Source organism: Mobula birostris, chromosome 8 (genome assembly GCF_030028105.1).
Source record: "Mobula birostris isolate sMobBir1 chromosome 8, sMobBir1.hap1, whole genome shotgun sequence".
NCBI lineage: Eukaryota > Metazoa > Chordata > Chondrichthyes > Myliobatiformes > Myliobatidae > Mobula > Mobula birostris.
In genome coordinates, this window is record NC_092377.1 from 116,504,131 (window position 1) to 116,526,035 (window position 21,905).

General features: G+C 55.1%; 1 protein-coding gene across 1 annotated transcript in view; it reads left to right on the forward strand.

The window, feature by feature from the left end:
* Positions 1 to 3,769: 3,769 nt before the first annotated feature.
* Positions 3,770 to 21,905, forward strand: part of LOC140202044 (fish-egg lectin-like) — a 45,162-nt gene continuing 27,026 nt past the window's right edge. Inside the window, exons 1-3 of the mRNA XM_072266902.1 lie at positions 3,770 to 3,878; positions 4,963 to 5,190; positions 6,184 to 6,526. Coding sequence (XP_072123003.1) covers positions 3,770 to 3,878; positions 4,963 to 5,190; positions 6,184 to 6,526 — 680 coding nt within the window. The remainder of the gene's footprint in view (positions 3,879 to 4,962; positions 5,191 to 6,183; positions 6,527 to 21,905) is intronic.

Sequence of the window (21,905 nt, forward strand, 5' to 3'; positions counted from 1 at the left end):
TGTCTGACCCTGGGAGTGTGTGGTGGGACAGTGTGGAGGGAGCTTCACTCTGTGTCTGTCCCTGGGAGTGTGTGATGGGACGGTGTGGAGGGAGCTTCATTCTGTGTCTGTCCCTGGGAGTGTGTAATGGGACGGTGTGGAGGGAGCTTCACTCTGTGTCTGACCCTGGGAGTGTGTGATGGGACGGTGTGGAGGGAGCTTCACTCTGTGTCTGACCCTGGGAGTGTGTGATGGGGCGGTGTGAAGGGAGCTTCATTCTGTGTCTGACCCTGGGAGGTTTGTGATGGGACGGTGTGGAAGGAGTTTCACTCTGTGTCTGACTCTGGGAGTGTGTGATGGGATGGTGTGGAGGGAGCTTCACTCTGTGTCTGACCCTGGGAGTGTGTGGTGGGATGGTGTGGAGGGAGATTCACTCTGTGTCTGACCCTGGGAGTGTGTGATGGGACGGTGTGGAGGGAGCTTCACTCTGTGTCTGACCCTGGGAGTGTGTGATGGGACGGTGTGGAGGGAACTTCGCTCTGTGTCTGGGTTGTGGGGTGGGAGGTGAAGAGGAAACTTGCTGGGGCAAGGCTGTTGAAGAAGCCCCAGAGTGGTTTTGGCCATGAGGAGGAAGCGCCATGCTGTTGGGTTGCCCAGTAATATCATGACAATATTCTAAAGTTTCAGAGTGTGATTCATAAACTTATTTTCCATCCTTGTTACTTAGCGACCTGCCCTCTGTAGCTCAAGCACAGTTGAGCCAGCTTGCAAGTAATCTCCCCTGAGACGGTGGAGGAGCCTGTAGAGGCGATGATTCAATTGCTTCTCCAGTGGCTGTTTACCCTTGGACCTACAGAAGGTGAGTGCTTAAGTTCAATCTGATGCTGTTGAATTTATTTCTGATTTTGTAACTGTGGTTGCTTTCCATCTGAAGTTGTATTTTGGTCTCACTGCCTGCTCATGTTCCTCAGACTGCATTTCACAATCTTCTGTTCATTTGTTCGCCAGTCTGTCCCACCCTGTGATAAATATACAGTCAGGCTTATCGACACAACTGGTCAATGCCAAGCAAGATGCCACAACTAAGCCAGTATCAGGTGCCTGCATTTGGCTCACAACTCTCCTGTCCACCATCTGCTAAATTTGTTAAGGTACCAGCTGCAATCACTTCTCTGTTCGCGCGTTCCAAAATCTCACCTTCCTCAGGCCATATTCCATAAACTAACCTCCCTCTGGCACGTTCCGTAAACCCACCTTCCTCTGTGTGGGAAACCTGTTGAACTTCTCCTATGCCATTTTAGTGTGAGGCTATGTGTTTTTTTGTTCTTAGTGTGTTCTTTCGTGTGAAATGTTTGTATATGGTTATTAAATTTATGTTTAAAATTGATGTTTTTCTTGTGAATGCTGTGTTGCCTGTGATGTTCATGCAAGTCCAGTCCACACACACAGACTTGTTCTCCAACAATAAACCCCACTTTGGCCTCAGTCCTCTACTCTGTGATTCCCTGTCCCTCTGACAAAGATTGTGTGCATGCACCCTGTCTCTTGGCTGGCTGGTGGCGCAATGGCATCAGCGCCGGACTCCGGAGCGAAGGTTCCCGAGTTCGAATCCCAGTCGGGCCACACGCACCCCCCCCCCCCGAGCACGCTTTCCATCCATGCTGGGTTGGGCATCGAGCTAGGCACTCGGCTTGGTAAGAAAACAGGATCGAGTCAGGAACGTTCATATCGTGACCCGGGTAATCCGAAGGAGACCAATCCTGACATCACGCGCCAGACAAGAATGGCTGATTGTCCGGTGAGACACGATAAAAAGAACCGTGTCTCTGCACCTCTACACCACTTTTTACACATCCGTAGAGCAGAAGAAGGTAATGACAAAGCAATTCTGCAGAAAAATCGTCAAGAACCATCATGGTCATGAGATGATGATCGCCTTAGTGACACGACATGGTGTATGATCATGATAGGACACTGTTCAGCCTTTACAACCAACGAATAAAACATTAGCTTTGCCAGCCTCTCCTTCTTGAGTCCTGGGAACATACTTGTGAACTCCCAGCTTACAGTGGTACTACTGACACTGTGTGACAAGTTTGGCCGACTCTGGGAGGTGTATCAAAGGACTCTATCTGGTTTGCAATGCTATGATTTTTTTACTTCTATTGTTTGTATGATGTGGTTTATTTCCTTGTCTATGTTTTTGTTTTAAATTGAGTTCTTTGGGCTTCTTGCTTTGTGGCTGCCTGCAAGGAAACAAATCTCAAGGTGTATAATTGATACATTCTTCAATAATAAATGTACTTGGCGTTGGCACGTGGCCAAGTGGTTAAGGTGTCGGTCTAGTGATCTGAAGGTTGCTAGTTCGAGCCTCAGCTGAGGCAGCATGTTGTGTCCTTGAGCAAGGCACTTAACCACACATCGCTCTGCGACGACACCGGTGCCAAGTTGTACAGGTCCTAATGCCCTTCCCTTGGACAACACCAGTGGTGTAGAGAGGGGAGACTTACAGCATGGGCAACTGCCAGTCTTCCATACAACCTTGCCCGGGCCTGCACCCTGGAAACCTTCCAAGGCGCAAATCCGTGGTCTCACGAGACTGACGGATGCCTATAAGAAATGTACTTGAACCTTCTCTGGACTTGTTCCAGCTTAATGACATTCTTCCTGTAGCTGTGTGACCCAAATTACACACAACACACCAAGTGCGGTCTCACCAACACCTTTTACAGCTGTAACATGACATCCCACCTCCTGTACACAGTGTCCTGACAAATGAAGGCCAGCATTCCAAACACCTTCTTCACCACCATATCTACCTGTGTCACCACTTTTGTCGAAGTAACTGTCGTCACCAATAATAAAAAACACTAAAATGGAACACACTCACTCTTACAACTCAAAGATACGTTTTAATTTACTTGTGCACAAGAAGAGCAGCTTGGCTCCTGTCACTCACACTGTTCTGAGGTCTGAGCAGTGAACTGCTATTCTTATATAGAATTAGTTGATCTGTTGCTGATATTGATCAAGATAAATTGTATGTTTGAATTCTTTACTCATGAGATCAATTGCCACTCACAATAAAGGAGTTAAAGACAATCAAAACTTCAAGCGGACAGCTGATGATATCTTGAAGTTAGTAAAGATAATAGAACCTTAGTGGTTGGGTATATTTCACATCTTTTTGTTATCTTGTCTGTCTCTGATGCCCCCTTATTGTGTAATGGGATGCTGTGTTTAGGAAGAACTTCCTGGAAAAGTTTCACTGCAGAGGCCTGACATATTCAGCTTGACTCATTGAGATACCGTATCTCACAGTTTAGCTTGTCCATAGTAAGCAGAGGTATCTCAGGCAGTCTCACTTCAAAGGTCTCGCTTGGCTACAACTGCCCTAGTCTATCTTTGCCTTACTGACACATCCACACTTTCAAGGAATCATATACCTATTCCCCTGTTCTACAACACTCCCCAAGCTCTCTACAAGTCAGAAGTTACTAGTCTCCCCACCATCTTTGTCTGACAAATGGTCTCAGATCTGAAACATTAACTCTGGCTCTCACTCCGCAGACGTCTCAACTTGCTGAGTGTTTCCACAATTTTCCGCATTCCTTCCCTCCTTCTCCCTTTCCCATCTCACACAGCAGCTCCCTTTGCACTCTCTGCAATGTCCAACACAGATCCCTATCCCAATCTCCCCGCAGGTCTCCGGACCCTGCTTGTGAAGAGTACAGATAGGGGCAGGACATTGGATTCTGCCAGGAATGCTGCATCCTGGAGGATCAAGTAGATGGAATTCTGCTGGGACTTCCGAGATTACATGGATATCAAACAGGAATTCTGCTCGGAATGCTCAGATATCAATCGAAAATTCTTCTGGATGGGACCGGATTCTGCAGGTGTTGAGAGGGAATAGATAGGATTTTCAAAGGGAGTGGAAGTATATGGTTAAAGATTTTGCTGGAGTTGGATGAATATCAGTGGCAGGAGAGATAGAGCAGCTCTCCAGTGAAAAATGATATCGTATCCGTTAAATAGGGGCCGTGGACAATTCTGATTTGATGGAGACAGACGTGAAAGCACAGAGGAACATCTGGAGAAATTTCTGAAACACTAGTTCGCTGCTGTTGTTACTGCGCAGTCGGGAATCTTCCGGAGGGAAGGCTTCAAAATCCCTGGCTTTGCCTACTGTTGGCGACTGAGGTTGAGGTCGAATCGTTCGGACAGAGATGGCGCTCAGTACTCGGTGTCGGAGAGCTTTTCGGAGGCTCGAAATTTTCGGATGACTCAGAGTCGGACTGTGGTCGGCATGGCAGGGAGAGTTTTTCTTCCCTCTCCCGTCTGCGTGAGATGTGGGACATTTAAGAGACTTTGAATTTTTTACTGTGCTCATGGACTTCTTCATCAAGTTATGGTATTGTTGCACTGTTGTAATTATATGTTATAATTCTGTGGTTTTGTTAGTTTTTTCAGTCTTGGTCTGTCCTGTGTTTTGTGATATCACACTGGAGGAGATATTGTATCATTTCGTAATGCATGCATTACTAAATGACAGTAAAAGAGGACTGTGTGTCTTCATAATCTAATATGAGGTAGGAATTTTTCTAGGATTGTGGGAATATTGGATGGACTCTACTTGTATCATGGGAATATTAGGTGAGAATACAGATAGGACTGGGAATTTTGGATAGAGATCCTATTGGGATTACAGGAATATGATGTAGACATTCTGATGGGATTGTGGGAATATTGGGTGTGGATTCTTTTGGGAACATGGGAATATCAGATGGGAATATCAGATGGGGATTCTGCCGTGGGGAAAAAATGGATGGAAATTCTGCTGGCAACGTAGGGCAGTGGGGTGAGGCAATGATAGGTCTTCAGAGGAAGCTTGATGGCAACATAGCTGGGTTGGAGGGAATGGTGAAAATTGTCTGTGGATATGGGATTGGAACTTCATTCTCTTCCTTCCCTCCCTCCCAGCCAACAGATGCCAGGATGTGGATGGGGAGTTCAGCCAGATCGATGCCGGGAACGGGATGGTTTTTGGAGTTGATGCCACCAGCTTCGTGTACACACGCGTCGGAGACGCCTGGGTACTATTCCCCGGCAGGCTCCGGCACGTGACGGTGGGACCGGCAGGGGTGTGGGGAGTCGGACAAGACATGGGCATCTACCGGCTGGCGGCTGGCGGCTGGCGGAACGTCACTGGTAAGTGCAGGAATTTCTTCTAGATTTGGGAAACGGACTTTCCAGCCTCAGAGCTCATGTACCACCAGAGAGGATGTGGAGAAATGTGGAGGGGTGGAAGATGTGATGGAGAAAATGGGGTGTAGGGAGTCTAGGAGACAGTGAGGGTTTCAGGCAGTCAGACACAGAAAGGGTGTAGGAAATCACACTCAAAGGGGTCACGGATGGGAGGTGTATGAAGGTTACAGAGATGGGGGAGGTGAGGGGTTAGGGGTCTCAGAGATGGAGAAGGTTGTTGGGGTCACAGAGATAGGGAGGGGTGTATAGGGGGTCACAGAGATGGGGAGGGGTGTAGGGGGTCACAGAGATGGGGAGGGGTGTAGGGGTCACAGAGAAGGGGAGGGGGAGGGGTGTGGGGGATCACAGAGACAGGGAGGGGTGTAGAGGTCACAGAGATGGGGAGGGGTGTAGGGGTCACAGAGATGGGGAGGGGTGTAGGGGTCATAGAGATGGGGAGGGGAAGGCTGAGGAAAGACTGGGGGTGATATTGGTGTGACTGCAGACTGCAAGCTAAGCCTTCTTCTCCCTCCCACAACTACTCCCTCTTCTTTCTCCATTTCTCCTTTCAACTTCCAACCTTCTTTTCCCTCTCTCTCTCCCACTCTTTTTCCCTTCCTCCCTCTCTCCCTCCTGCTTCTTTCATTCCCCATCTCCCTCTTTCTTTCCCCATCTCCCTCTCTCTTTCCCTCCCTCCCTCTCTCCCTCTCTCCCTCCTGCCTCTTTCTTTTCCCCATCTCCCTCTCTCTTTCCGTCCCTCTCTTTTTCCCTCCCTCCCTCCCTGCCTCTTTCTTTCACCCACCTTGTTCTCTCCCTCCTGCCTGTTTCTTTCCCCCATCTCCCTCTCTCTTTCCCTCCCTCCCTCTCTCCCTCCCTCTCTCCCTCCCTCCCTCTCTCTCTCCTGCCTCTTTCTTTCCCCCACCTCCCCCTCTCCCTCTCCCTCTCCCCACCCTGCAGGTGAGCAGCTGCTGCAGTTGGATGCTGGTGGTGTTGGGACCGTGTGGGGTGTGGACCGTTTTGGTTCCACTCACTGCCTGAGGGTGGTTAGGCCGGGCCCAGTGACCACCGGCGGCAGCCCAGCCTTCAGAATCCAGGGCGGCCGGATGAAGTACCTATCCTGTGGGCCACAGGGTTGCTGGGGCGTCTCTCTGGCCGACGACGTCTACCATTGCCACGCGGCCTGTTCCTCCTCCTGCCTCATCACCAGCTGGGAGCAGGTCTCTGGAAAGTTCCAGATGGTTGAGGTGGGCACGGACGGTCAAGTATATGCTGTCAGCATCTCCAACCAACTCTACATGAGGTGAGATGGGAGAGGAAGTGGGGGGGGTTGGAAGAGGGAAATGGAGAGAGGTGGTGGGAGTGGGAGGGGCAGGAACATTTGGTGCCCCAGCGGGTCTTGTTTGGTGGTCAATATGGAAACCGCGATTGTGGGGTGCAGGGGCTAGAGAGGATCATAGAGATGGGGAGAGGTGTAGAAGCTGGAGAGGGGTCACAGAGATGGGAGGATGTTGGGGGAAACACAGAGATGGAAGGGCTGTAGGGGCCAGAGGGTTTTACAGAGACTGGGAGCAGTATAGGGGGGAGTCACAGAGACTGGGACGGGTATAGGGGGGAGTCACAGAGATGGGAATGTGTTGAGGCCAGAGGGTTTTACAGAGACTGGGAGGGGTATAGGGGGGAGTCACAGAGATGGGAAGGTGTTGAGGCCAGAGGGTTTTACAGAGACTGGGAGGGGTATAGGGGGGAATCACAGAGATGGGAGGGTTGTAGGGGCCAGAGGGTTTTACAAAGACTGGGAGGGGTATAGGGGGGAGTCACAGAGATGGGAAGGTGTTGAGGCCAGAGGGTTTTACAGAGACTGGGAGGGGTAAAGGGGGGAATCACAGAGATGGGAGGGTTGTAGGGGCCAGAGCGTTTTACAGAGACTGGGAGGGGTATAGGGGGGAGTCACAGAGATGGGAAGGTGTTGAGGCCAGAGGGTTTTACAGAGACAGGGAGGGGTATAGGGGGGAGTCACAGAGACTGGGAGGGGTATAGGGGGGAGTCACAGAGATGGGAGGGCTGTAGGGGCCAGAGGGTTTTACAGAGACTGGGAGCAGTATAGGGGGGAGTCACAGAGACTGGGAGGGGTATAGGGGGGAGTCACAGAGATGGGAAGATGTTGAGGCCAGAGGGTTTTACAGAGACTGGGAGGGGTATAGGGGGTATCACAGAGATGGGAGGGTTGTAGGGGCCGGAGGGTTTTACAGAGACTGGGAGCAGTATAGGGGGGAGTCACAGAGACTGGGACGGGTATAGGGGGGAATCACAGAGATGGGAGGGTTGTAGGGGCTGGAGGGTTTTACAGAGACTGGGAGCAGTATAGGGGGGAGTCACAGAGACTGGGAGGGGTATAGGGGGGAGTCACAGAGATGGGAAGGTGTTGAGGCCAGAGGGTTTTACAGAGACTGGGACGGGTATAGGGGGGAGTCACAGAGATGGGAGGGCTGTAGGGGCCAGAGGGTTTTACAGAGACTGGGAGGGGTATAGGGGGGAGTCACAGAGACTGGAAGGGGTATAGGGGGGAGTCACAGAGACTGGGAGGGGTATAGGGGGGAGTCACAGAGATGGGAGGGCTGTAGGGGCCAGAGGGTTTTACAGAGACTGGGAGGGGTATAGGGGGGAATCACAGAGACTGGGAGGGGTATAGGGGGGAGTCACAGAGACTGGGAGGGGTATAGGGGGGAGTCACAGAGACTGGGAGGGGTATAGGGGGGAGTCACAGAGATGGGAGGGTTGTAGGGGCCAGAGGGTTTTACAGAGACTGGGAGCAGTATAGGGGGGAGTCACAGAGACTGGGACGGGTATAGGGGGGAGTCACAGAGACTGGGACGGGTATAGGGGGGAGTCACAGAGATGGGAAGGTGTTGAGGCCAGAGGGTTTTACAGAGACAGGGAGGGGTATAGGGGGGAGTCACAGAGACTGGGAGGGGTATAGGGGGGAGTCACAGAGATGGGAGGGCTGTAGGGGCCAGAGGGTTTTACAGAGACTGGGAGCAGTATAGGGGGGAGTCACAGAGACTGGGAGGGGTATAGGGGGGAGTCACAGAGATGGGAAGATGTTGAGGCCAGAGGGTTTTACAGAGACTGGGAGGGGTATAGGGGGTATCACAGAGATGGGAGGGTTGTAGGGGCCAGAGGGTTTTACAGAGACTGGGAGGGGTATAGGGGGGAATCACAGAGATGGGAGGGTTGTAGGGGCCGGAGGGTTTTACAGAGACTGGGAGCAGTATAGGGGGGAGTCACAGAGACTGGGACGGGTATAGGGGGGAATCACAGAGATGGGAGGGTTGTAGGGGCTGGAGGGTTTTACAGAGACTGGGAGCAGTATAGGGGGGAGTCACAGAGACTGGGAGGGGTATAGGGGGGAGTCACAGAGATGGGAAGGTGTTGTGGCCAGAGGGTTTTACAGAGACTGGGACGGGTATAGGGGGGAGTCACAGAGATGGGAGGCTGTAGGGGCCAGAGGGTTTTACAGAGACTGGGAGGGGTATAGGGGGGAATCACAGAGACTGGGAGGGGTATAGGGGGGAGTCACAGAGACTGGAAGGGGTATAGGGGGGAGTCACAGAGACTGGGAGGGGTACAGGGGGGAGTCACAGAGATGGGAGGGCTGTAGGGGCCAGAGGGTTTTACAGAGACTGGGAGGGGTATAGGGGGGAATCACAGAGACTGGGAGGGGTATAGGGGGGAGTCACAGAGACTGGGAGGGGTATAGGGGGGAGTCACAGAGACTGGGAGGGGTATAGGGGGGAGTCACAGAGATGGGAGGGCTGTAGGGGCCAGAGGGTTTTACAGAGACTGGGAGCAGTATAGGGGGGAGTCACAGAGACTGGGACGGGTATAGCGGGGAGTCACAGAGATGGGAAGGTGTTGAGGCCAGAGGGTTTTACAGAGACTGGGAGGGGTATAGGGGGGAATCACAGAGATGGGAGGGTTGTAGGGGCCAGAGGGTTTTACAGAGACTGGGAGCAGTATAGGGGGGAGTCACAGAGACTGGGACGGGTATAGGGGGGAGTCACAGAGACTGGGACGGGTATAGGGGGGAGTCACAGAGATGGGAAGGTGTTGAGGCCAGAGGGTTTTACAGAGACTGGGAGCAGTATAGGGGGGAGTCACAGAGACTGGGACGGGTATAGGGGGGAGTCACAGAGATGGGAAGGTGTTGAGGCCAGAGGGTTTTACAGAGACTGGGAGGGGTATAGGGGGGAATCACAGAGATGGGAGGGTTGTAGGGGCCAGAGGGTTTTACAGAGACTGGGAGGGGTATAGGGGGGGAATCACAGAGACTGGGACGGGTATAGGGGGGAGTCACAGAGATGGGAAGGTGTTGAGGCCAGAGGGTTTTACAGAGACTGGGACGGGTATAGGGGGGAATCACAGAGATGGGAGGGCTGTAGGGGCCAGAGGGTTTTACAGAGACTGGGAGGGGTATAGGGGGGAATCACAGAGATGGGAGGGTTGTAGGGGCCAGAGGGTTTTACAGAGACTGGGAGGGGTATAGGGGGGAGTCACAGAGACTGGGAGGGGTATAGGGGGGTAGTCACAGAGATGGGAGGGCTGTAGGGGCCAGAGGGTTTTACAGAGACTGGGAGGGGTATAGGGGGGAATCACAGAGATGGGAAGGTGTTGAGGCCAGAGGGTTTTACAGAGATGGGAAGGGTATAGGGGGGAATCACAGAGATGGGAGGGTTGTAGGGGCCAGAGGGTTTTACAGAGACTGGGACGGGTATAGGGGGAATCACAGAGATGGGAGGGTTGTAGGGGCCGGAGGGTTTTACAGAGACTGGGAGGGGTATAGGGGGGAGTCACAGAGATGGGAAGGTGTTGAGGCCAGAGGGTTTTACAGAGACTGGGAGCAGTATAGGGGGGAGTCACAGAGACTGGGACGGGTATAGGGGGGAGTCACAGAGATGGGAAGGTGTTGAGGCCAGAGGGTTTTACAGAGACTGGGAGGGGTATAGGGGGGAATCACAGAGATGGGAGGGTTGTAGGGGCCAGAGGGTTTTACAGAGACTGGGAGGGGTATAGGGGGGAATCACAGAGACTGGGACGGGTATAGGGGGGAGTCACAGAGATGGGAAGGTGTTGAAGCCAGAGGGTTTTACAGAGACTGGGACGGGTATAGGGGGGAATCACAGAGATGGGAGGGCTGTAGGGGCCAGAGGGTTTTACAGAGACTGGGAGGGGTATAGGGGGGAATCACAGAGATGGGAGGGTTGTAGGGGCCAGAGGGTTTTACAGAGACTGGGAGGGGTATAGGGGGGAGTCACAGAGACTGGGAGGGGTATAGGGGGGAGTCACAGAGATGGGAGGGCTGTAGGGGCCAGAGGGTTTTACAGAGACTGGGAGGGGTATAGGGGGGAATCACAGAGATGGGAAGGTGTTGAGGCCAGAGGGTTTTACAGAGATGGGAAGGGTATAGGGGGGAATCACAGAGATGGGAGGGTTGTAGGGGCCAGAGGATTTTACAGAGACTGGGACGGGTATAGGGGGGAGTCACAGAGATGGGAAGGTGTTGAGGCCAGAGGGTTTTACAGAGACTGGGAGGGGTAAAGGGGGGAATCACAGAGATGGGAGGGTTGTAGGGGCCAGAGCGTTTTACAGAGACTGGGAGGGGTATAGGGGGGAGTCACAGAGATGGGAAGGTGTTGAGGCCAGAGGGTTTTACAGAGACAGGGAGGGGTATAGGGGGGAGTCACAGAGACTGGGAGGGGTATAGGGGGGAGTCACAGAGATGGGAGGGCTGTAGGGGCCAGAGGGTTTTACAGAGACTGGGAGCAGTATAGGGGAGAGTCACAGAGACTGGGAGGGGTATAGGGGGGAGTCACAGAGATGGGAAGATGTTGAGGCCAGAGGGTTTTACAGAGACTGGGAGGGGTATAGGGGGTATCACAGAGATGGGAGGGTTGTAGGGGCCAGAGGGTTTTACAGAGACTGGGAGGGGTATAGGGGGGAATCACAGAGATGGGAGGGTTGTAGGGGCCGGAGGGTTTTACAGAGACTGGGAGCAGTATAGGGGGGAGTCACAGAGACTGGGACGGGTATAGGGGGGAATCACAGAGATGGGAGGGTTGTAGGGGCTGGAGGGTTTTACAGAGACTGGGAGCAGTATAGGGGGGAGTCACAGAGACTGGGAGGGGTATAGGGGGGAGTCACAGAGATGGGAAGGTGTTGAGGCCAGAGGGTTTTACAGAGACTGGGACGGGTATAGGGGGGAGTCACAGAGATGGGAGGGCTGTAGGGGCCAGAGGGTTTTACAGAGACTGGGAGGGGTATAGGGGGGAGTCACAGAGACTGGAAGGGGTATAGGGGGGAGTCACAGAGACTGGGAGGGGTATAGGGGGGAGTCACAGAGATGGGAGGGCTGTAGGGGCCAGAGGGTTTTACAGAGACTGGGAGGGGTATAGGGGGGAATCACAGAGACTGGGAGGGGTATAGGGGGGAGTCACAGAGACTGGGAGGGGTATAGGGGGGAGTCACAGAGACTGGGAGGGGTATAGGGGGGAGTCACAGAGATGGGAGGGCTGTAGGGGCCAGAGGGTTTTACAGAGACTGGGAGCAGTATAGGGGGGAGTCACAGAGACTGGGACGGGTATAGGGGGGAGTCACAGAGATGGGAAGGTGTTGAGGCCAGAGGGTTTTACAGAGACTGGGAGGGGTATAGGGGGGAATCACAGAGATGGGAGGGTTGTAGGGGCCAGAGGGTTTTACAGAGACTGGGAGCAGTATAGGGGGGAGTCACAGAGACTGGGACGGGTATAGGGGGGAGTCACAGAGACTGGGACGGGTATAGGGGGGAGTCACAGAGATGGGAAGGTGTTGAGGCCAGAGGGTTTTACAGAGACAGGGAGGGGTATAGGGGGGAGTCACAGAGACTGGGAGGGGTATAGGGGGGAGTCACAGAGATGGGAGGGCTGTAGGGGCCAGAGGGTTTTACAGAGACTGGGAGCAGTATAGGGGGGAGTCACAGAGACTGGGAGGGGTATAGGGGGGAGTCACAGAGATGGGAAGATGTTGAGGCCAGAGGGTTTTACAGAGACTGGGAGGGGTATAGGGGGTATCACAGAGATGGGAGGGTTGTAGGGGCCAGAGGGTTTTACAGAGACTGGGAGGGGTATAGGGGGGAATCACAGAGATGGGAGGGTTGTAGGGGCCGGAGGGTTTTACAGAGACTGGGAGCAGTATAGGGGGGAGTCACAGAGACTGGGACGGGTATAGGGGGGAATCACAGAGATGGGAGGGTTGTAGGGGCTGGAGGGTTTTACAGAGACTGGGAGCAGTATAGGGGGGAGTCACAGAGACTGGGAGGGGTATAGGGGGGAGTCACAGAGATGGGAAGGTGTTGTGGCCAGAGGGTTTTACAGAGACTGGGACGGGTATAGGGGGGAGTCACAGAGATGGGAGGCTGTAGGGGCCAGAGGGTTTTACAGAGACTGGGAGGGGTATAGGGGGGAATCACAGAGACTGGGAGGGGTATAGGGGGGAGTCACAGAGACTGGAAGGGGTATAGGGGGGAGTCACAGAGACTGGGAGGGGTATAGGGGGGAGTCACAGAGATGGGAGGGCTGTAGGGGCCAGAGGGTTTTACAGAGACTGGGAGGGGTATAGGGGGGAATCACAGAGACTGGGAGGGGTATAGGGGGGAGTCACAGAGACTGGGAGGGGTATAGGGGGGAGTCACAGAGACTGGGAGGGGTATAGGGGGGAGTCACAGAGATGGGAGGGCTGTAGGGGCCAGAGGGTTTTACAGAGACTGGGAGCAGTATAGGGGGGAGTCACAGAGACTGGGACGGGTATAGCGGGGAGTCACAGAGATGGGAAGTTGTTGAGGCCAGAGGGTTTTACAGAGACTGGGAGGGGTATAGGGGGGAATCACAGAGATGGGAGGGTTGTAGGGGCCAGAGGGTTTTACAGAGACTGGGAGCAGTATAGGGGGGAGTCACAGAGACTGGGACGGGTATAGGGGGGAGTCACAGAGACTGGGACGGGTATAGGGGGGAGTCACAGAGATGGGAAGGTGTTGAGGCCAGAGGGTTTTACAGAGACTGGGAGCAGTATAGGGGGGAGTCACAGAGACTGGGACGGGTATAGGGGGGAGTCACAGAGATGGGAAGGTGTTGAGGCCAGAGGGTTTTACAGAGACTGGGAGGGGTATAGGGGGGAATCACAGAGATGGGAGGGTTGTAGGGGCCAGAGGGTTTTACAGAGACTGGGAGGGGTATAGGGGGGAATCACAGAGACTGGGACGGGTATAGGGGGGAGTCACAGAGATGGGAAGGTGTTGAGGCCAGAGGGTTTTACAGAGACTGGGACGGGTATAGGGGGGAATCACAGAGATGGGAGGGCTGTAGGGGCCAGAGGGTTTTACAGAGACTGGGAGGGGTATAGGGGGGAATCACAGAGATGGGAGGGTTGTAGGGGCCAGAGGGTTTTACAGAGACTGGGAGGGGTATAGGGGGGAGTCACAGAGACTGGGAGGGGTATAGGGGGGTAGTCACAGAGATGGGAGGGCTGTAGGGGCCAGAGGGTTTTACAGAGACTGGGAGGGGTATAGGGGGGAATCACAGAGATGGGAAGGTGTTGAGGCCAGAGGGTTTTACAGAGATGGGAAGGGTATAGGGGGGAATCACAGAGATGGGAGGGTTGTAGGGGCCAGAGGGTTTTACAGAGACTGGGACGGGTATAGGGGGAATCACAGAGATGGGAGGGTTGTAGGGGCCGGAGGGTTTTACAGAGACTGGGAGGGGTATAGGGGGGAGTCACAGAGATGGGAAGGTGTTGAGGCCAGAGGGTTTTACAGAGACTGGGAGCAGTATAGGGGGGAGTCACAGAGACTGGGACGGGTATAGGGGGGAGTCACAGAGATGGGAAGGTGTTGAGGCCAGAGGGTTTTACAGAGACTGGGAGGGGTATAGGGGGGAATCACAGAGATGGGAGGGTTGTAGGGGCCAGAGGGTTTTACAGAGACTGGGAGGGGTATAGGGGGGAATCACAGAGACTGGGACGGGTATAGGGGGGAGTCACAGAGATGGGAAGGTGTTGAAGCCAGAGGGTTTTACAGAGACTGGGACGGGTATAGGGGGGAATCACAGAGATGGGAGGGCTGTAGGGGCCAGAGGGTTTTACAGAGACTGGGAGGGGTATAGGGGGGAATCACAGAGATGGGAGGGTTGTAGGGGCCAGAGGGTTTTACAGAGACTGGGAGGGGTATAGGGGGGAGTCACAGAGACTGGGAGGGGTATAGGGGGGAGTCACAGAGATGGGAGGGCTGTAGGGGCCAGAGGGTTTTACAGAGACTGGGAGGGGTATAGGGGGGAATCACAGAGATGGGAAGGTGTTGAGGCCAGAGGGTTTTACAGAGATGGGAAGGGTATAGGGGGGAATCACAGAGATGGGAGGGTTGTAGGGGCCAGAGGGTTTTACAGAGACTGGGACGGGTATAGGGGGGAGTCACAGAGATGGGAAGGTGTTGAGGCCAGAGGGTTTTACAGAGACTGGGAGGGGTATAGGGGGGAATCACAGAGACTGGGAGGGGTATAGGGGGGAGTCACAGAGATGGGAAGGTGTTGAGGCCAGAGGGTTTTACAGAGACTGGGAGGGGTATAGGGGGGAGTCACAGAGATGGGAGGGTTGTAGGGGCCGGAGGGTTTTACAGAGACTGGGAGGGGTATAGGGGGGAGTCACAGAGACTGGGACGGGTATAGGGGGGAGTCACAGAGATGGGAGGGTTGTAGGGGCCGGAGGGTTTTACAGAGACTAGGAGGGGTATAGGGGGGAGTCACAGAGACTGGGAGGGGTATAGGGGGGAGTCACAGAGACTGGGACGGGTATAGGGGGGAGTCACAGAGATGGGAAGGTGTTGAGGCCAGAGGGTTTTACAGAGACTGGGAGGGGTATGGGGGGAGTCACAGAGATGGGAGGGTTGTAGGGGCCGGAGGGTTTTACAGAGACTGGGAGGGGTATGGGGGGAATCAAAGAGATGGGAGGGTTGTAGGGGCCAGAGGGTTATAAAAGAGACTGGGAGGGGTATGGGGGGAGTCACAGAGATGGGAGGGTTGTAGGGGGGAGTCACAGAGATGGGAGGGCTGTAGGGGCCGGAGGGTTTTACAGAGACTGGGACGGGTATAGGGGGGAATCACAGAGATGGGAGGGCTGTAGGGGCCAGAGGGTTTTACAGAGACTGGGAGGGGTATAGGGGGGAATCACAGAGATGGGAGGGTTGTAGGGGCCAGAGGGTTTTACAGAGACTGGGAGGGGTATAGGGGGGAGTCACAGAGACTGGGAGGGGTATAGGGGGGAGTAACAGAGATGGGAGGGCTGTAGGGGCCAGAGGGTTTTACAGAGACTGGGAGGGGTATAGGGGGGAATCACAGAGATGGGAAGGTGTTGAGGCCAGAGGGTTTTACAGAGATGGGAAGGGTATAGGGGGGAATCACAGAGATGGGAGGGTTGTAGGGGCCAGAGGGTTTTACAGAGACTGGGACGGGTATAGGGGGGAGTCACAGAGATGGGAAGGTGTTGAGGCCAGAGGGTTTTACAGAGACTGGGAGGGGTATAGGGGGGAATCACAGAGACTGGGAGGGGTATAGGGGGGAGTCACAGAGATGGGAAGGTGTTGAGGCCAGAGGGTTTTACAGAGACTGGGAGGGGTAAAGGGGGGAATCACAGAGATGGGAGGGTTGTAGGGGCCAGAGCGTTTTACAGAGACTGGGAGGGGTATAGGGGGGAGTCACAGAGATGGGAAGGTGTTGAGGCCAGAGGGTTTTACAGAGACAGGGAGGGGTATAGGGGGGAGTCACAGAGACTGGGAGGGGTATAGGGGGGAGTCACAGAGATGGGAGGGCTGTAGGGGCCAGAGGGTTTTACAGAGACTGGGAGCAGTATAGGGGGGAGTCACAGAGACTGGGAGGGGTATAGGGGGGAGTCACAGAGATGGGAAGATGTTGAGGCCAGAGGGTTTTACAGAGACTGGGAGGGGTATAGGGGGTATCACAGAGATGGGAGGGTTGTAGGGGCCAGAGGGTTTTACAGAGACTGGGAGGGGTATAGGGGGGAATCACAGAGATGGGAGGGTTGTAGGGGCCGGAGGGTTTTACAGAGACTGGGAGCAGTATAGGGGGGAGTCACAGAGACTGGGACGGGTATAGGGGGGAATCACAGAGATGGGAGGGTTGTAGGGGCTGGAGGGTTTTACAGAGACTGGGAGCAGTATAGGGGGGAGTCACAGAGACTGGGAGGGGTATAGGGGGGAGTCACAGAGATGGGAAGGTGTTGAGGCCAGAGGGTTTTACAGAGACTGGGACGGGTATAGGGGGGAGTCACAGAGATGGGAGGGCTGTAGGGGCCAGAGGGTTTTACAGAGACTGGGAGGGGTATAGGGGGGAGTCACAGAGACTGGAAGGGGTATAGGGGGGAGTCACAGAGACTGGGAGGGGTATAGGGGGGAGTCACAGAGATGGGAGGGTTGTAGGGGCCAGAGGGTTTTACAGAGACTGGGAGGGGTATAGGGGGGAATCACAGAGACTGGGACGGGTATAGGGGGGAGTCACAGAGATGGGAAGGTGTTGAGGCCAGAGGGTTTTACAGAGACTGGGACGGGTATAGGGGGGAATCACAGAGATGGGAGGGCTGTAGGGGCCAGAGGGTTTTACAGAGACTGGGAGGGGTATAGGGGGGAATCACAGAGATGGGAGGGTTGTAGGGGCCAGAGGGTTTTACAGAGACTGGGAGGGGTATAGGGGGGAGTCACAGAGACTGGGAGGGGTATAGGGGGGTAGTCACAGAGATGGGAGGGCTGTAGGGGCCAGAGGGTTTTACAGAGACTGGGAGGGGTATAGGGGGGAATCACAGAGATGGGAAGGTGTTGAGGCCAGAGGGTTTTACAGAGATGGGAAGGGTATAGGGGGGAATCACAGAGATGGGAGGGTTGTAGGGGCCAGAGGGTTTTACAGAGACTGGGACGGGTATAGGGGGAATCACAGAGATGGGAGGGTTGTAGGGGCCGGAGGGTTTTACAGAGACTGGGAGGGGTATAGGGGGGAGTCACAGAGATGGGAAGGTGTTGAGGCCAGAGGGTTTTACAGAGACTGGGAGCAGTATAGGGGGGAGTCACAGAGACTGGGACGGGTATAGGGGGGAGTCACAGAGATGGGAAGGTGTTGAGGCCAGAGGGTTTTACAGAGACTGGGAGGGGTATAGGGGGGAATCACAGAGATGGGAGGGTTGTAGGGGCCAGAGGGTTTTACAGAGACTGGGAGGGGTATAGGGGGGAATCACAGAGACTGGGACGGGTATAGGGGGGAGTCACAGAGATGGGAAGGTGTTGAAGCCAGAGGGTTTTACAGAGACTGGGACGGGTATAGGGGGGAATCACAGAGATGGGAGGGCTGTAGGGGCCAGAGGGTTTTACAGAGACTGGGAGGGGTATAGGGGGGAATCACAGAGATGGGAGGGTTGTAGGGGCCAGAGGGTTTTACAGAGACTGGGAGGGGTATAGGGGGGAGTCACAGAGACTGGGAGGGGTATAGGGGGGAGTCACAGAGATGGGAGGGCTGTAGGGGCCAGAGGGTTTTACAGAGACTGGGAGGGGTATAGGGGGGAATCACAGAGATGGGAAGGTGTTGAGGCCAGAGGGTTTTACAGAGATGGGAAGGGTATAGGGGGGAATCACATAGATGGGAGGGTTGTAGGGGCCAGAGGGTTTTACAGAGACTGGGACGGGTATAGGGGGGAGTCACAGAGATGGGAAGGTGTTGAGGCCAGAGGGTTTTACAGAGACTGGGAGGGGTATAGGGGGGAATCACAGAGACTGGGAGGGGTATAGGGGGGAGTCACAGAGATGGGAAGGTGTTGAGGCCAGAGGGTTTTACAGAGACTGGGAGGGGTATAGGGGGGAGTCACAGAGATGGGAGGGTTGTAGGGGCCGGAGGGTTTTACAGAGACTGGGAGGGGTATAGGGGGGAGTCACAGAGACTGGGACGGGTATAGGGGGGAGTCACAGAGATGGGAGGGTTGTAGGGGCCGGAGGGTTTTACAGAGACTAGGAGGGGTATAGGGGGAGTCACAGAGACTGGGAGGGGGTATAGGGGGGAGTCACAGAGACTGGGACGGGTATAGGGGGGAGTCACAGAGATGGGAAGGTGTTGAGGCCAGAGGGTTTTACAGAGACTGGGAGGGGTATGGGGGGAGTCACAGAGATGGGAGGGTTGTAGGGGCCGGAGGGTTTTACAGAGACTGGGAGGGGTATGGGGGAATCAAAGAGATGGGAGGGTTGTAGGGGCCAGAGGGTTATAAAAGAGACTGGGAGGGGTATGGGGGGAGTCACAGAGATGGGAGGGTTGTAGGGGGGAGTCACAGAGATGGGAGGGCTGTAGGGGCCGGAGGGTTTTACAGAGACTGGGAGGGGTATAGGGGGGAGTCACAGAGATGGGAGGGCTGTAGGGGCCGGAGGGTTTTACAGAGACTGGGACGGGTATAGGGGGGAATCACAGAGATGGAGGGCTGTAGGGGCCAGAGGGTTTTACAGAGACTGGGAGGGGTATAGGGGGGAATCACAGAGATGGGAGGGTTGTAGGGGCCAGAGGGTTTTACAGAGACTGGGAGGGGTATAGGGGGGAGTCACAGAGACTGGGAGGGGTATAGGGGGGAGTCACAGAGATGGGAGGGCTGTAGGGGCCAGAGGGTTTTACAGAGACTGGGAGGGGTATAGGGGGAATCACAGAGATGGGAAGGTGTTGAGGCCAGAGGGTTTTACAGAGATGGGAAGGGTATAGGGGGGAATCACAGAGATGGGAGGGTTGTAGGGGCCAGAGGGTTTTACAGAGACTGGGACGGGTATAGGGGGGAGTCACAGAGATGGGAAGGTGTTGAGGCCAGAGGGTTTTACAGAGACTGGGAGGGGTATAGGGGGGAATCACAGAGACTGGGAGGGGTATAGGGGGGAGTCACAGAGATGGGAAGGTGTTGAGGCCAGAGGGTTTTACAGAGACTGGGAGGGGTAAAGGGGGGAATCACAGAGATGGAGGGTTGTAGGGGCCAGAGCGTTTTACAGAGACTGGGAGGGGTATAGGGGGGAGTCACAGAGATGGGAAGGTGTTGAGGCCAGAGGGTTTTACAGAGACAGGGAGGGGTATAGGGGGGAGTCACAGAGACTGGGAGGGGTATAGTGGGGAGTCACAGAGATGGGAGGGCTGTAGGGGCCAGAGGGTTTTACAGAGACTGGGAGCAGTATAGGGGGGAGTCACAGAGACTGGGAGGGGTATAGGGGGGAGTCACAGAGATGGGAAGATGTTGAGGCCAGAGGGTTTTACAGAGACTGGGAGGGGTATAGGGGGTATCACAGAGATGGGAGGGTTGTAGGGGCCAGAGGGTTTTACAGAGACTGGGAGGGGTATAGGGGGGAATCACAGAGATGGGAGGGTTGTAGGGGCCGGAGGGTTTTACAGAGACTGGGAGCAGTATAGGGGGGGAGTCACAGAGACTGGGACGGGTATAGGGGGGAATCACAGAGATGGGAGGGTTGTAGGGGCTGGAGGGTTTTACAGAGACTGGGAGCAGTATAGGGGGGAGTCACAGAGACTGGGAGGGGTATAGGGGGGAGTCACAGAGATGGGAAGGTGTTGAGGCCAGAGGGTTTTTACAGAGACTGGGACGGGTATAGGGGGGGAGTCACAGAGATGGGAGGGCTGTAGGGGCCAGAGGGTTTTACAGAGACTGGGAGGGGTATAGGGGGGAGTCACAGAGACTGGAAGGGGTATAGGGGGGAGTCACAGAGACTGGGAGGGGTATAGGGGGGAGTCACAGAGATGGGAGGGCTGTAGGGGCCAGAGGGTTTTACAGAGACTGGGAGGGGTATAGGGGGGAATCACAGAGACTGGGAGGGGTATAGGGGGGAGTCACAGAGACTGGGAGGGGTATAGGGGGGAGTCACAGAGACTGGGAGGGGTATAGGGGGGAGTCACAGAGATGGGAGGGCTGTAGGGGCCAGAGGGTTTTACAGAGACTGGGAGCAGTATAGGGGGGAGTCACAGAGATGGGAAGGTGTTGAGGCCAGAGGGTTTTACAGAGACTGGGAGGGGTATGGGGGGAATCACAGAGATGGGAGGGTTGTAGGGGCCAGAGGGTTTTACAGAGACTGGGAGCAGTATAGGGGGGAGTCACAGAGACTGGGACGGGTATAGGGGGGAGTGACAGAGACTGGGACGGGTATAGGGGGGAGTCACAGAGATGGAAGGTGTTGAGGCAGAGGGTTTTACAGAGACAGGGAGGGGTATAGGGGGGAGTCACAGAGACTGGGAGGGGTATAGGGGGGAGTCACAGAGATGGAGGGCTGTAGGGGCCAGAGGGTTTTACAGAGACTGGGAGCAGTATAGGGGGAGTCACAGAGACTGGGAGGGGTATAGGGGGGAGTCACAGAGATGGGAAGATGTTGAGGCCAGAGGGTTTTACAGAGACTGGGAGGGGTATAGGGGGTATCACAGAGATGGGGGGGTTGTAGGGGCCAGAGGGTTTTACAGAGACTGGGAGGGGTATAGGGGGGAATCACAGAGATGGGAGGGTTGTAGGGGCCGGAGGGTTTTACAGAGACTGGGAGCAGTATAGGGGGGAGTCACAGAGACTGGGACGGGTATAGGGGGGAATCACAGAGATGGGAGGGTTGTAGGGCTGGAGGGTTTTACAGAGACTGGGAGCAGTATAGGGGGGAGTCACAGAGACTGGGAGGGGTATAGGGGGGAGTCACAGAGATGGGAAGGTGTTGTGGCCAGAGGGTTTTACAGAGACTGGGACGGGTATAGGGGGGAGTCACAGAGATGGGAGGCTGTAGGGGCCAGAGGGTTTTACAGAGACTGGAGGGGTATAGGGGGGAATCACAGAGACTGGGAGGGGTATAGGGGGGAGTCACAGAGACTGGAAGGGGTATAGGGGGGAGTCACAGAGACTGGGAGGGGTATAGGGGGGAGTCACAGAGATGGGAGGGCTGTAGGGGCCAGAGGGTTTTACAGAGACTGGGAGGGGTATAGGGGGGAATCACAGAGACTGGGAGGGGTATAGGGGGGAGTCACAGAGACTGGGAGGGGTATAGGGGGGAGTCACAGAGACTGGGAGGGGTATAGGGGGGAGTCACAGAGACTGGGACGGGTATAGGGGGGAGTCACAGAGATGGGAAGGTGTTGAGGCCAGAGGGTTTTACAGAGACTGGGAGGGGTATAGGGGGGAATCACAGAGATGGGAGGGTTGTAGGGGCCAGAGGGTTTTACAGAGACTGGGAGCAGTATAGGGGGGAGTCACAGAGACTGGGACGGGGTATAGGGGGCAGTCACAGAGACTGGGACGGGTATAGGGGGGAGTCACAGAGATGGGAAGCTGTTGAGGCCAGAGGGTTTTACAGAGACTGGGAGCAGTATAGTGGGGAGTCACAGAGACTGGGACGGGTATAGGGGGGAGTCACAGAGATGGGAAGGTGTTGAGGCCAGAGGGTTTTACAGAGACTGGGAGGGGTATAGGGGGGGAATCACAGAGATGGGAGGGTTGTAGGGGCCAGAGGGTTTTACAGAGACTGGGAGGGGTATAGGGGGGAATCACAGAGACTGGGACGGGTATAGGGGGGAGTCACAGAGATGGGAAGGTGTTGAGGCCAG